Source organism: Onychostoma macrolepis, chromosome 10 (assembly GCF_012432095.1).
Source record: "Onychostoma macrolepis isolate SWU-2019 chromosome 10, ASM1243209v1, whole genome shotgun sequence".
Taxonomy (NCBI): Eukaryota; Metazoa; Chordata; class Actinopteri; order Cypriniformes; family Cyprinidae; genus Onychostoma; species Onychostoma macrolepis.
In genome coordinates, this window is record NC_081164.1 from 14,588,164 (window position 1) to 14,602,290 (window position 14,127).

Consider the following 14,127-nt stretch of genomic DNA (forward strand, 5'->3'; position numbering starts at 1 on the left):
GAGTATAGGTGCGCGTAAAATAGTTTTCTCCTACTACCATTTGTAACAACATGAAAGACACAGAGTTATGAACACATGATGAAAATGTAATGACAGCTAAACAACTTCGTAAAGCTTGGAAATTTGTTTCAAATAAATAATATTACATAAAGAGAAATCACCAGCGTCTTACCTTCTCTGAGGTAGGAAGAGTCTGTGTGCGCGTAAAAGTATCTCCACTATTAATGCTGATCAACTCCGCGTCTGCTGGCGGAAATGGCGAGGGGAAAACGACTACATCACTCTTTATTGTGTCGGAACTAAAACACACGTCGTACTGTTGTGTGGATTTAGAGAAGGACCAGCTTCCGTCTGGATGTGTGCTGATCACTGGAGCGCAGTACCTGCTGAAACTGCTGTCTGTCCTGTAGCATTTAACTGCTATCAAACCCACCAGACTCAGTAAAAAGATGACTGATACTGAGACAATAGCGATGAGCAGATACAGATTCAGATCTGAAAAACTCTCCTCTTTAACAGGAACTTCTCTGAATGATGTCTTTATATCATCCAGACTCTCAACAACCACAACATCCATGGACATAGTCGCTGAGAGTGATGGCTCTCCATTATCAGACACTGTGATGAGAAGTGGGTGAGTTTTTAAGTCATTGTCACTCATTCGTCTCTTAGTCCTTATTTCTCCAGAGCTGCTTCCAATGCGGAAGAGATTCGTTCCTTTGGGTTCAGTTAGATGATAAGACAGAAGTGCGTTATATCCAGAGTCAGCATCAACAGCTCTGATCTTGGCTACAAAGTATCCCGCTTCAGCAGAGTAGGGAATGTTCTCACTATTAACTGATCCAGGTTCAGAATAAGGCGGTAAAATAACCGGTCTGTTGTCATTCTCATCCAGAATAAACACATTTACAGTCGCATTACTGCTCAGAGGAGGAACACCAGAGTCTGTCGCCGTAACTTGAAAGTGTAAGGTTTTTACCTGCTCATAGTTGAAAGTCTGCATGCTGTATATCTCACCAGTCACAGAGTTTATGCTGATTGCTGTCGATAACGGGACACTGGGACTATCGAGTAATGAATAAATTACCTGAGCGTTCTCTCCATAGTCATAATCTTGGGCAGAAACAGTCGCTATCTGAACGCCAGCTGGACTATTTTCTTTCACATAAACATTAATAGCAGAATCTTGAAACCGAGGCGCGTTGTCATTCACATCAGAAATATGAATTGCTATAACTGTGGTTTTTGATAGAGGTGGGGTTCCTTCGTCTGTAGCCGTGACTGAAATATTATACTGTGCAGTTTCTTCTCTGTCAAGAGTCCCGCTTAAAACAAGCGAGTAGTATTTCCCCTGTGCGGTCTGTAATACAAAAGGAGAATTTAGGGGAATAGAACAATGCACTTTTCCATTTTTACCCCCATCTTTATCTTGGATCGTGATAAAGGCTATTACAGTGCCTTGTTTTGCATCTTCACTTATATTATCCAGCAGCGACGACAGTGTAATGTCAGGTGCATTATCGTTGATGTCAAGTATCTCCACGAGGACTTTGCAATGAGATGCAAGCGGACTCTGGCCTCGGTCCCAGGCCTCCACGCGGATCTCGTACGCACTGACGTCCTCATAATCCAAAGAGCCAATAATTGTTATTTCCCCCGTGGTGTTGTTGACCGCGAACTTATCTGTTATTCCTTTTTGGCCTTGTTTAAGTTTATACACGACTTCACCGTTGAGACCCTCATCAGGATCAGTGGCATTAAGCTTTAGTATTGTAGTGCCAATAGGCGCGTTTTCTAAAACCTGTGTTTTGTACACAGTCTTAGAAAATACTGGTGCGTTGTCATTTGCATCTAAAACATTAACAATAACACTCGTTGTACCAGACCTTGAAGGTTTTCCTCCATCGATAGCTGTTAAAACCAGCTGTATTGTAGAATGTCTCTCTCTATCCAACGCTTTTTGTAGCACTAGCTCTGGAGAAGGACCACTTTCTGCATCTGTGTTCACTTCTAGGCCAAAAAACGGATTGTTTGACACTTTATATGTGGTAACTGAGTTGCTTCCCACATCTGGATCTTCTGCGCTAAGCAATGGAAATTTGGTTCCCGGTAATGTTAGCTCAGAAATTTGGAGATATTGAGTTTTTTCGGCAAAATGAGGGGAATTGTCATTGATATCCGATATTTTTACTTCTATACTGTAAACATTCAAAGGATTATTAACAATGGCCTCCAGGCTTACTGTGCAAGTGTGAGCATTGGGGCACAGTTGTTCTCTATCCATTGTCTCTTTCACAGAGAGAACGCCAGTTTTTAAATTCACGGCAAAATTATTCTTAGATGAAGCTGAAACAATCCTCAGCCCGCGCGATTCTAAATCATCCACTTTTAGATTTAAATCCTTGGCTAGATTTCCAACAAATGTCCCCGGACTCACCTCTTCGGACACTGTATAAACAATCTGCCGCGACATCACATTCCCTGCTAGATAGGAGAGCAAAATTGTAAGGAGAATCCATACAAACGTAGCTTGTTTGAACGGTGCCATCGTTTCAGTGATTAAGTAGTTGTTCAAAAACATCGATTTGGTGAAGGTTTATCCTTGCCGTCTCCTTGTTGCCTCCTTCTCCAGCAGACAACATTCATTCCCAACATGCAGCTCTTCGGTGCTTGTGTGTAAGGTGGAGCTCCACGGAAACACGACTTTCTTTGGTTTGTTAGTGGATAGTGCCACCATATGGTCATACTGTAGGGAAACAAGAGTTTGCATTCTGTCCCGGAATATATGCATTAATGGCAAAACAATTTCGACAATATATAGGCTATTTAAATAAATATAATTTAAATTGATCTAAATCATTTTATTTTCCCAGACATATATTTGGGCGCTTTTTGTATATTTTATAATCAGTCATAAAAAATAGCACTACAAAATGTATAAAGAATATGTATTCTAAAATATATTTAAGGAAATATATTTGTATATGTATTTTTGTCAAAATATTTCATCTTTTATAAGCCTTTGACTGTTCTTATAATTCATTATAATTTTATTTTTCTTTCTCAATTACCACCCTAAACATTTTTAAAGTGGTGGACTGGTTTTAGGCTATTTCGACGTTAGTACAGTTTTAATATAATTTGAAATTTAAAGGTTTAAACTAGACAGTATTTCTTTACTAATAGGCCTACATTTTGTTCAGAAGCGAAAAACACTATACGACTGATTATCATCACAATAATGCACAGTAAAAAAAAAAAAAAAAGAAAGAAAGAAAGAAAGAAAACAACATTGGACCCCACTTGCTTAAAAAAAAATAATAATAATAATAATAAAAGCATTCTCCAAAATGTCTTTTTCTGTACCACAGAAGAAACAATGTCATACAGGTAGTAACGAACGAGAGTGAGCAAATGATGACAGAATTTGCAGCTTTGGGTCAACTCACTTTATCCCTTTAAGTTTGCTAAATAGCCCCCACTAGTGCCAGTGAGATGTATGACACTGCCAACGAGATACTGACATTACACGTTTAAAAGGGCTGCAGAATTTCTTGTTTGCCTATGGCAAATTAAAACAATGCTAAATCATATCCTAGACGTTGAGAGCATGCATTTTCATACCTTTTTTATTCAGTAGTTGTTCAAAACATTGTATTACATGCATCATTTATATTTTTAGTGTTAAAAAAATGTAGTCTATTAAAGTCATGTTTTATTTGCTCTCTCTCTCTCTCTCTCTCTCTGTTTATTTATTTATTTTATTATTATTATTTAATTTTTTTTGAAAGTGCCTAGACCCAACCACTAGACCCATGGACATATGGCATCTACACTACACTATAACTATATATTTTAAGTGAGTTTAAATGTTTAAATAAATATGTTGAATTTCTTCTCGATGTAGGCTATCATTTAGCTTCTGATGTTGTGTTCTTGTACTCAGGCAGTATAATAGACTGTGTGATATCAATATAATTGTTTAATTAATTGTTTTTGGACTGTGAAAAAGCTTTTAATAAGCTTCTCTAAAACGTTCTTATACAGGTGCATCTCAATAAATTAGAATGTCGTGGAAAAGTTCATTTATTTCAGTAATTCAACTCAAATTGTGAAACTCGTGTATTAAATAAATTCAATGCACACAGACTGAAGTAGTTTAAGTCTTTGGTTATTTTAATTGTGATGATCTTGGACTTCACACATCCATATGGTTTCATTACATGGCTAAAACGTAAAAAAAAAAAAAAAAAAAAGAACGTTTTGTTTAAGATCTTGCTTTGTAATATCATTGAAAAACGTGTTTATAAAAGTGTTTAACCTAAATATATTATATAACATCAATTAATATTTTATATAATCAATTTCATATTTACATTGAAATTACTTGTTACTTTATTAAGTGAAATATATACACTCTCAGAAAAAAAGGTTGCAACTGTATCAAAATGAAAAACATCTAGCAAAAACAACAGCATAACTAACAGAAGCAGACATAAATGCAGGGAACTCAAGGCGACTTACAGCAAATTACAATTTACAGTGTTAAATTAATTACATTTGATGCAACATACTTGTGGTAATGACAGTATGTGAGCATAAACCCAATTAATAATTGAAATCTCAAAACAGTATGGATCATAAATTTAATTTCACTGAGGAGAGAAGTATTCTCAACTAAACACAGCTGGTCACACTTATATAATCTGTATATATATATATATATATATATATATATATATATATAAAGGGGATGTCAACATTGTTTCATGATTGAGAAAACCAGTTACAATGTAAAGGTTAAGTTCATAGACATCTTGTGTATGTACTGTAAAAATCACTGGGGCTTGTGTGTTGGAGCCACTTTGCATAATTGTTAATTTGTTTCTTTTATTTTTCTGATGTCATTATATATGAATAATAATAATAATAATAATAATAATAATAAAAGAAGAAGAATATTTAGGTAACACTTTATTTTGATAGTCCACTTTAGACATTCTACTAACAGTAAGTAACTTTGTAACTACATGTCAGCTAGCAGTCATTAGAGTATTAGTAGACTGTCTGCTTAATATCTTCTAACACTTTATTTTGATGGGTCCATAACATACAACATACTGACTATGAGAAACTTTGCAAGTATATGTCAACTTATTCTACTAACCCTAAACCTACCCTACTGAGAGTTAGTAGGCATGTCGTTGCAAATTAATGATAATTAACTGACATGTAGTTAGCATGTAGTTACAAAGTTACTTATAGTTAGTAGAATGTCTAAAGTGGACTATCGAAATAAAGTGTAACCAATATGTATTATTTTTCTGTGAAGAAGGTTAGAGGTTTTGACCATATGAACTATGGTGGAACTTTCTTTATCAGAGGATTTTGTTTGTTTGCTTGTTTGTTGATTGATTGATTGATTGATTGATTGATTGAAAGTGCTTAAACCCAAACAAGTGACACATGGAGAAAAGGCCACTCCGCTATGACTATATATTTAAGTGAGTTTAAATGTTAAAAGTTTAATTTCTTCTCATTCTATCTGTAATCTATTTAATAAATTGTGTACTGTGAAAAAACATACTTTTAATAAACTTCTCTAAATCTTTCTTGTACTTAACGTACAAGAAACATAAACAGAATGTTTTGTTCAAGATCTTGTTTTTATATATACAGTCAAACCAAAAATTATTAAGGCACCAGATTTAATCTTGTCTTTTTTTTTTTTTTACTAGCGGTTGCAGGACACTATAGTTCATTTATGTAAGTGAGGATAGCAAAATAAAGTAAACTGTGACATATTGTATCCAAAAATTCTTCACAGTGTACTACCAGTAAAATTGATAAAAATTCTGGGCAAAAATTATTCAGACACTTTGACCTGACCATGGTTTACTTGTGTGTTTTTTGTTTGTTTGTTTGTTTGTTTTTTGATAATGTGACCTTTTTACACCACGGACTGAACAAAATTAAGCATTTATTGGTAATTAGTTGAACTAAATTGGTATTATTTAATTGTGTACTTATATTTAACAGCTGACAGCTATTCAACCTAATTCATTATATACCTTTCTATCAAAGTTATCTGACATTATCAAGATTAATTTTTGCTGACACAGTTTAACTCTGAGTTCTTGTCATATTTCATAACCATTTTCTAAACTATAGAAAATAAACTGTGATAATGTGAGAAATGTTGAAGGTGTCTGAATAAATTTTGGTTTGACTGTTATATATACACACACACACACACACACACAGAGAGAAGTTCTATGTACTTTAATATGTATTAAGTGAAATATATACACTTTCAGAAAAAAACTCAAATAAAATGTGGATAATGGTAGAAATGGTAGAAATAAAGGAACCTAATCTCTAACACATAAATAAACAAATAAATAAATAAACATTTTACTTCGTTTATTCAAGGTGCAAGAAAAGTATTGTATTGCTTTTTACTTGGTCACAACACTTGACATTTTTGGATCATCTACATTACAACAATGAAAAAAATGCAGTGACGGCAGACTTAATGTTGCATGTGTTTTTAGTAGAAACTTTGACCTCAAATTCTTCTTACAGAACATGAAAAATTAGTACAGCACAAAGTGGTGCATTTCACCTGAAGACACCCACAGAGAAGCAACAATTATCATCTGTATGCATCAGATAGATCCGAGTACTTATGACAACATGAACTCCACTGAAACACAAGAGATGGACAGAGACGATGAAGAGGAGGTGGTGATCTGTGCCAATGTAGATGTTATAATTAATGATGATGGCAGAACAGGTGTGGAGGACTCAGATACAAAGAGACTACACATACTTCAAAACACAGGTACAGACTCATCTCATTATGTTAAGAAATACTAACACAAAGAGAGACATTTTCAGAGTTGTAAACAAAGAATTCGAAACATTTCTTTCATGTCTGTCATTTTTAGGAAGTGTGAGGAGCAGAATGTACGGAAGAGCTGCAGTGTGTTCTGTTGACTGTCATCATAGCGCTAAGTGTCCAGCTCAGTACATAAACTCACCAAACTGTGATCAAGAACTTTTCTCTTAGAGATGAGTTTCAAAACAAGTATATAGACCTCACGAAACCAGTTACGAAACCAGTTACAAAAAGAGATAACCGAGAGAGAGAGACCAATTACTAATTGAGAATATAATTAATTAAATATAACAAAAATAATGGAACACAGTTAGAAATCAAGATTGCCAACCTCATGGAAGAGATAAAACAGTTAGTAACTGAGAATAAAAAACTCAGTAGTTACATAAACTGGTCCAAATCCAATATGACCAGTAGTACATCATTGACTTATAAGCCATGTATTGCTTATTGTTATACAATAAAATTCTCACAATCAGTATGATATCACAAAATCACACAGAAAGCAACAATGAAAATCTAAATCTGATTCAGGTTATGGAGGTCTGTGTCACGGACCAGTCAGGCCCTTCAGTCCACCAATCACATCGCTCCACATCCCCTGAGTATTAATCACACTCACCTGCACCTGATCACCACGCCAATCACCAGCACTATAAACGATCAACACACACACACTTCAGCGTCCGATCTCGTCATTGCTACGTGGACTCAACCTTCTGGTATCCTGTATCTGAAAAGACTATATCCTTCCGAAAATCCAAGAAATACTTACCCTGTCTGACTTACCTGCTGTGTCCTCCCACCTTGTATCCTCCTCTCTTCATAGAGCTCCGTCCTCGAAGTGTGTGTGTGTCTCCCCGGATCGATCCCGTCTCGTCTCCCTGTACACCTGAGGAAAAGAGAAGAATCTCAAGAACATCGTATATTCCGTTTAATTCGCCATTCTGAAGTCACCTACCCACCTTGCAAGAAACCTTAAGTCACCTGAGTGTCTCACCTGTTTAAATAAATCTATCATTCTCATTTACCATCTTCGTGTCAGAGTCCATCCATAACAGAAGATCGGACCTACACCGTCACACAGGATGAGCACTCCGGACCCCTTCCAAGAGCTGGTGGATACTCTTAAAAAATTACTCCTACAACCTCTCGCACCAACTAATCCACCAGCTCCACCACCACAACCACCGTCCAACACCACCGTGAGCACTCCTTCCCCGATCGTATTCGCCAGTCCTGTGGCCAGACCAGCGCCCTTCTCTGGTTCGGCGGAGGATTGTGATGGCTTCATTCTCCAAAGCACCTTGAATATGAATCTGCACCCTCATCTCTTCACAACGGATCAATCCAAAATAGCTTACATCGTCACCTCTCTCACTGGACCTGCCCTGAAATGGGCCGAAACTATCCTGAACCAAGCTGGACCCGCTACCCAAAGTTTCAACCACTTCATTCATCACTTCAAAGAAGTATTCAGTCTATCGCCTGGGGATTCCACTGTTGGTGAACAGTTATATCGACTTCGTCAAGGTACTCACACCATACAGCAGTATGCTTTACAGTTCCGCACTCTGGCAGCCGCTAGCGGCTGGAACGAACCATCACTCATCACCGCATTTAGACAAGGTTTAAACCCTCGCCTCCGTCTTCACCTCAGTGCTTACGATGACAATTATGGTCTGGAGAAATTCATCCAACTCGCTATTCGCTGCTCTAATCGCATCCAATCTTGTTCCCTGGATCACACCACCGCCATCGCAACTCCTCCTCCTCCTCGCCGACCAGAGATGGAAGACCCTCCAGAACCAATGCAAACTAATGTGACCCGTCTATCCTTATCGGAACGACAACGCCGTATAACCCACAGATTGTGCCTCTATTGCGGAGATGATGGACATCGAGTGCTGGAGTGTCCCTTGCGACCACAACAAATCTTGGTGAGTTCTGTCCTCACTCCACTTCCAAAACTCAAACCTCTCTCGACTCACGCTTTGCTTACTGCCTGTTCCAATGTGTTCTCAGTCACAGTCCTCCTCGACTCTGGTTCCGCGGGGAACTTCGTCTCGGGGAATCTCGTCCAGCAACTCCGCATCCCCACCTTTGACATTCCAAAAGGCTATGAAGCACAATCCATAACGGGCCAATCTCTCACAGAGAGGATGATTCATCTTTGCACCGAACCCCTACTATTATAGATTGGTCAACTGCATCAAGAAAATCTCCAACTTCTGGTTCTGGAGGGTTCAACGGTAGACATCATTCTGGGTCGACCGTGGCTGGTGCAGCACGACCCACATCTGTCTTGGAGGACAGGAGAGGTCCTAAAGTGGGGTGAGAAGTGCTTCCATAAATGTTTTCCCAACTTACCTCAACCGAGAAGACCCAAGCAATCCCTTATAACAGTTGGCACCACATCCATTGAAAGCCCTCACCAGAACTTATCCGTTAATATACCTCCGTGCTATTCCCACTTTAGTGACGTCTTCTGTCCGAAGAGGGCTGCCCAGCTACCCCCACACCGGCCATGGGACTGTGCGATCGATCTCATCCCGGGTGAGCCAGTACCACAAGGCAAAATTTATCCACTATCTCCTCCGGAGCAAAAGGCCATGGAGGAGTACATTACGGAGGCTTTACAGCAAGGTTATATAGTACCATCTACCTCCCCTGCTGCTTCCAGCTTTTTCTTCGTGGGCAAGAAAGACGGCGGCTCACGCCTTGCATTGATTACCGTAAACTCAATGACATCACCGTAAAATTCCGGTATCCCCTTCCCCTTGTTCCTGCAGCCCTTGAACAACTACGCGGCGCCACCGTCTTCACAAAATTGGACCTCCGCAGCGCATATAACCTCATCCGCATAAGAGAAGGAGACGAATGGAAGACAGCCTTCATCACCCCTACCGGCCACTACGAATACCGGGTAATGCCGTATGGGCTTGTCAACGCCCCTTCCGTCTTCCAGGGGTTTATGCACGAGGTGCTCCGGGAGTTCCTGAACCGATTTGTTATAGTTTATATAGATCATATCCTCATCTACTCCCGGAGCTTGGCCGACCATCGCCACCACGTTGCGGAGGTCCTCCGAAAACTCCGTCACTTTCACCTCTACCTCAAGGCCGAAAAATGCACCTTCCACCAACCCTCCGTACACTTTCTGGGATATATCATCGACCAGCGTGGCGTCCGCATGGACAAGGGGAAGGTGGAAGCAGTCACATCCTGGCCGGTTCCCTCCACAATCAAGGAACTTCAGAGATTTCTCGGATTTTCTAATTTCTACCGACGTTTCATTCCTAACTACAGCACCACCACCAGTCCCCTCACAGACATCCTCAAGGGTAAGAACAAGACCCTCACCTGGACCCCCCAAGCTCAAAAGGCTTTTGACGACCTTAAGCAGACCTTCACCAACGCACCACTCCTCATTCACCCGGATCCTGAAGTTCAATTCATTGTAGAGGTAGATGCATCCACCACGGGCGAGGGAGCCGTCTTATCTCAGCAGCAGGAAGCCTCCGAAACTCCATCCATGCGCCTACTTCTCCAAAAACTCAGCCCGGCGGAACGAAATTACGATATAGGAAATCGGGAACTATTGGCGGTAAAGTTAGCCCTAGAGGAATGGAGGCACTGGCTGGAGGGAGCAAAGCACCCTTTTCTTGTACTCACAGATCATAAAACCAGTTACAATGTAAAGGTTAAGTTCATAGACATCTTGTGTATGTACTGTAAAATCACTGGGGCTTGTGTGTTGGAGCCACTTTGCATAATTGTTAATTTGTTTCTTTTATTTTTCTGATGTCATTATATATGATTAATAATAATAATAATAATAATAATAAAAGAAGAAGAATATTTAGGTAACACTTTATTTTGATAGTCCACTTTAGATATTCTACTAACAGTAAGTAACTTTGTAACTACATGTCAGCTAGCAGTCATTAGAGTATTAGTAGACTGTCTGCTTAATATCTTCTAACACTTTATTTTGATGGGTCCATAACATACAACATACTGACTATGAGAAACTTTGCAAGTATATGTCAACTTATTCTACTAACCCTAAACCTACCCTACTGAGAGTTAGTAGGCATGTCGTTGCAAATTAATGATAATTAACTGACATGTAGTTAGCATGTAGTTACAAAGTTACTTATAGTTAGTAGAATGTCTAAAGTGGACTATCGAAATAAAGTGTAACCAATATGTATTATTTTTCTGTGAAGAAGGTTAGAGGTTTTGACCATATGAACTATGGTGGAACTTTCTTTATCAGAGGATTTTGTTTGTTTGCTTGTTTGTTGATTGATTGATTGATTGATTGATTGATTGAAAGTGCTTAAACCCAAACAAGTGACACATGGAGAAAAGGCCACTCCGCTATGACTATATATTTAAGTGAGTTTAAATGTTAAAAGTTTAATTTCTTCTCATTCTATCTGTAATCTATTTAATAAATTGTGTACTGTGAAAAAACATACTTTTAATAAACTTCTCTAAATCTTTCTTGTACTTAACGTACAAGAAACATAAACAGAATGTTTTGTTCAAGATCTTGTTTTTATATATACAGTCAAACCAAAAATTATTAAGGCACCAGATTTAATCTTGTCTTTTTTTTTTTTACTAGCGGTTGCAGGACACTATAGTTCATTTATGTAAGTGAGGATAGCAAAATAAAGTAAACTGTGACATATTGTATCCAAAAATTCTTCACAGTGTACTACCAGTAAAATTGATAAAAATTCTGGGCAAAAATTATTCAGACACTTTGACCTGATCATGGTTTACTTGTGTGTTTTTTGTTTGTTTGTTTGTTTGTTTTTGATAATGTGACCTTTTACACCACGGACTGAACAAAATTAAGCATTTATTGGTAATTAGTTGAACTAAATTGGTATTATTTAATTGTGTACTTATATTTAACAGCTGACAGCTATTCAACCTAATTCATTATATACCTTTCTATCAAAGTTATCTGACATTATCAAGATTAATTTTTGCTGACACAGTTTAACTCTGAGTTCTTGTCATATTTCATAACCAAATTTTGGTTTGACTGTTATATATACACACACACACACACACACAGAGAGAGAAGTTCTATGTACTTTAATATGTATTAAGTGAAATATATACACTTTCAGAAAAAAACTCAAATAAAATGTGGATAATGGTAGAAATGGTAGAAATAAAGGAACCTAATCTCTAACACATAAATAAACAAATAAATAAATAAACATTTTACTTCGTTTATTCAAGGTGCAAGAAAAGTATTGTATTGCTTTTTACTTGGTCACAACACTTGACATTTTTGGATCATCTACATTACAACAATGAAAAAAATGCAGTGACGGCAGACTTAATGTTGCATGTGTTTTTAGTAGACACTTTGACCTCAACTTCTTCTTACAGAACATGAAAAATTAGTATAGCACAAAGTGGTGCATTTCACCTGAAGACACCCACAGAGAAGCAACAATTATCATCTGTATGCATCAGATAGATCCGAGAGTACTTATGACAACATGAACTCCACTGAAACACAAGAGATGGACAGAGACGATGAAGAGGAGGTGGTGATCTGTGCCAATGTAGATGTTATAATTAATGATGATGGCAGAACAGGTGTGGAGGACTCAGAAACAAAGAGACTACGCATACTTCAAAACACAGGTACAGACTCCTCTCATTATGTTAAGAAATACTAACACAAAGAGAGACATTTTCAGAGTTGTAAACAAAGATTTCGAAACATTTCTTTCATGTCTGTCATTTTAGGAAGTGTGAGGAGCAGAATGTACGGAGGAGCTGCAGTGTGTTCTGTTGACTGTCATCATAGCGCTAAGTGTCCAGCTCAGTACATAAACTCACCAAACTGTGATCAAGAACTTTTCTCTTAGAGATGAGTTTCAAAACAAGTATATAGACCTCACGAAAGAGATAAACCAGTTACAAAAAGAGATAACCGAGAGAGAGAGACCAATTACTAATTGAGAATATAATTAATTAAATATAACAAAAATAACGAAACACAGTTAGAAATCAAGACTGCCAACCTCATGGAAGAGATAAAACAGTTAGTAACTGAGAATAAAAAACTCTGTAGTTACATAAACTGGTCCAAATCCAATATGACCAGTAGTACATCATTGACTTATAAGCCATGTATTGCTTATTGTTATACAATAAAATTCTCACAATCAGTATGATATCACAAAATCACACAGAAAGCAACAATGAAAATCTAAATCTGATCTGCTGATTCAGGTTATGGAGGTCTGATGAGTTAAAAAATTGTAAGTATTTTGTAATGGCATTTTTCAGATTCAATTTTTGAAGCGATGAACTCACTCTTGTCTCAAATTTGTCATCCAAACAGAACAAAGAACAATTAGTGAAATTTCAAGTAAAATATATAATGAATTCTTTGTTTTAAGTAAAATCAGCAAAATATGTATTTTGTGTGCAGGAGGACAAACATTTGGTATTAGCCGTTACATGCTTCAAACATATTTGTTAAAGATCATGCTGTAAAAAATAAATGGTTGAAAAATTGTAAAAATGCAAGCAACCTAATGTGTTTAGAATGAGAGAAATGCTCTAACCTAATACTTTTTGTCAGGCTGAATTTGTTTATTGACTAAAAGCAAAATGCCTCATTCACGTAATACATTTTTCAAGACAACAACAGATTTCTTGTTCAGCAAATTTTAATTTAGTAACACAATAAATTAATTTGTTATAAATTTATTCAACACTTAATAAATCTTTCCTCATGAAAAAAAAAACAATCATCCTTCAAAGCAAATATATCTAGTATATAGTTTTAAATGGTTGAAGATACTGACAATCAACGAATGTAAAACAATGAGTTCTTTACATCACAACACGACAAATAAACAATAACAACAAAGTTTAAATTAAGTCAGCAAACAGCAAAACAAGAACCCTTTAACAGTAACCACATAATTTACCTTACAACATTTGAGGGTTTGCCTGTGGTCAGATAGAGTGATACAGAACTGCAAACTGCACTGTCAGGCTATGCGTGCTAAATAGCCCCTACTAGTGGCAGAAATATGTATAACACAAATGCATGCATTACACAGTATCAGCAGAATTTCCCTCCTGCTCGTTCAAGACCCTATCAGAATTCACAAGGGGTGTATATCCTTGAACTGTAACTGTAATAAATACACACAGACAAATTGTAGAAG

At 37.2% G+C, this 14,127-nt stretch overlaps 1 protein-coding gene across 1 annotated transcript; it reads right to left on the minus strand.

Moving 5' to 3' along the window:
• Window positions 1–157: 157 nt before the first annotated feature.
• Window positions 158–2,597, minus strand: LOC131548749 (protocadherin gamma-A4-like). The gene has a single exon (XM_058790256.1). The coding sequence runs from the start codon at window positions 2,579–2,581 to the stop codon at window positions 158–160; it is 2,424 nt and encodes an 807-aa protein (XP_058646239.1). The 5' UTR covers window positions 2,582–2,597.
• Window positions 2,598–14,127: the final 11,530 nt, after the last annotated feature.

Coding starts and splice junctions, on each gene's coding strand:
- LOC131548749 (XM_058790256.1), bottom strand. CDS start 2,581: ATGTTTTTGAACAACTACTTAATCACTGAAACGATGGCACCGTTCAAA.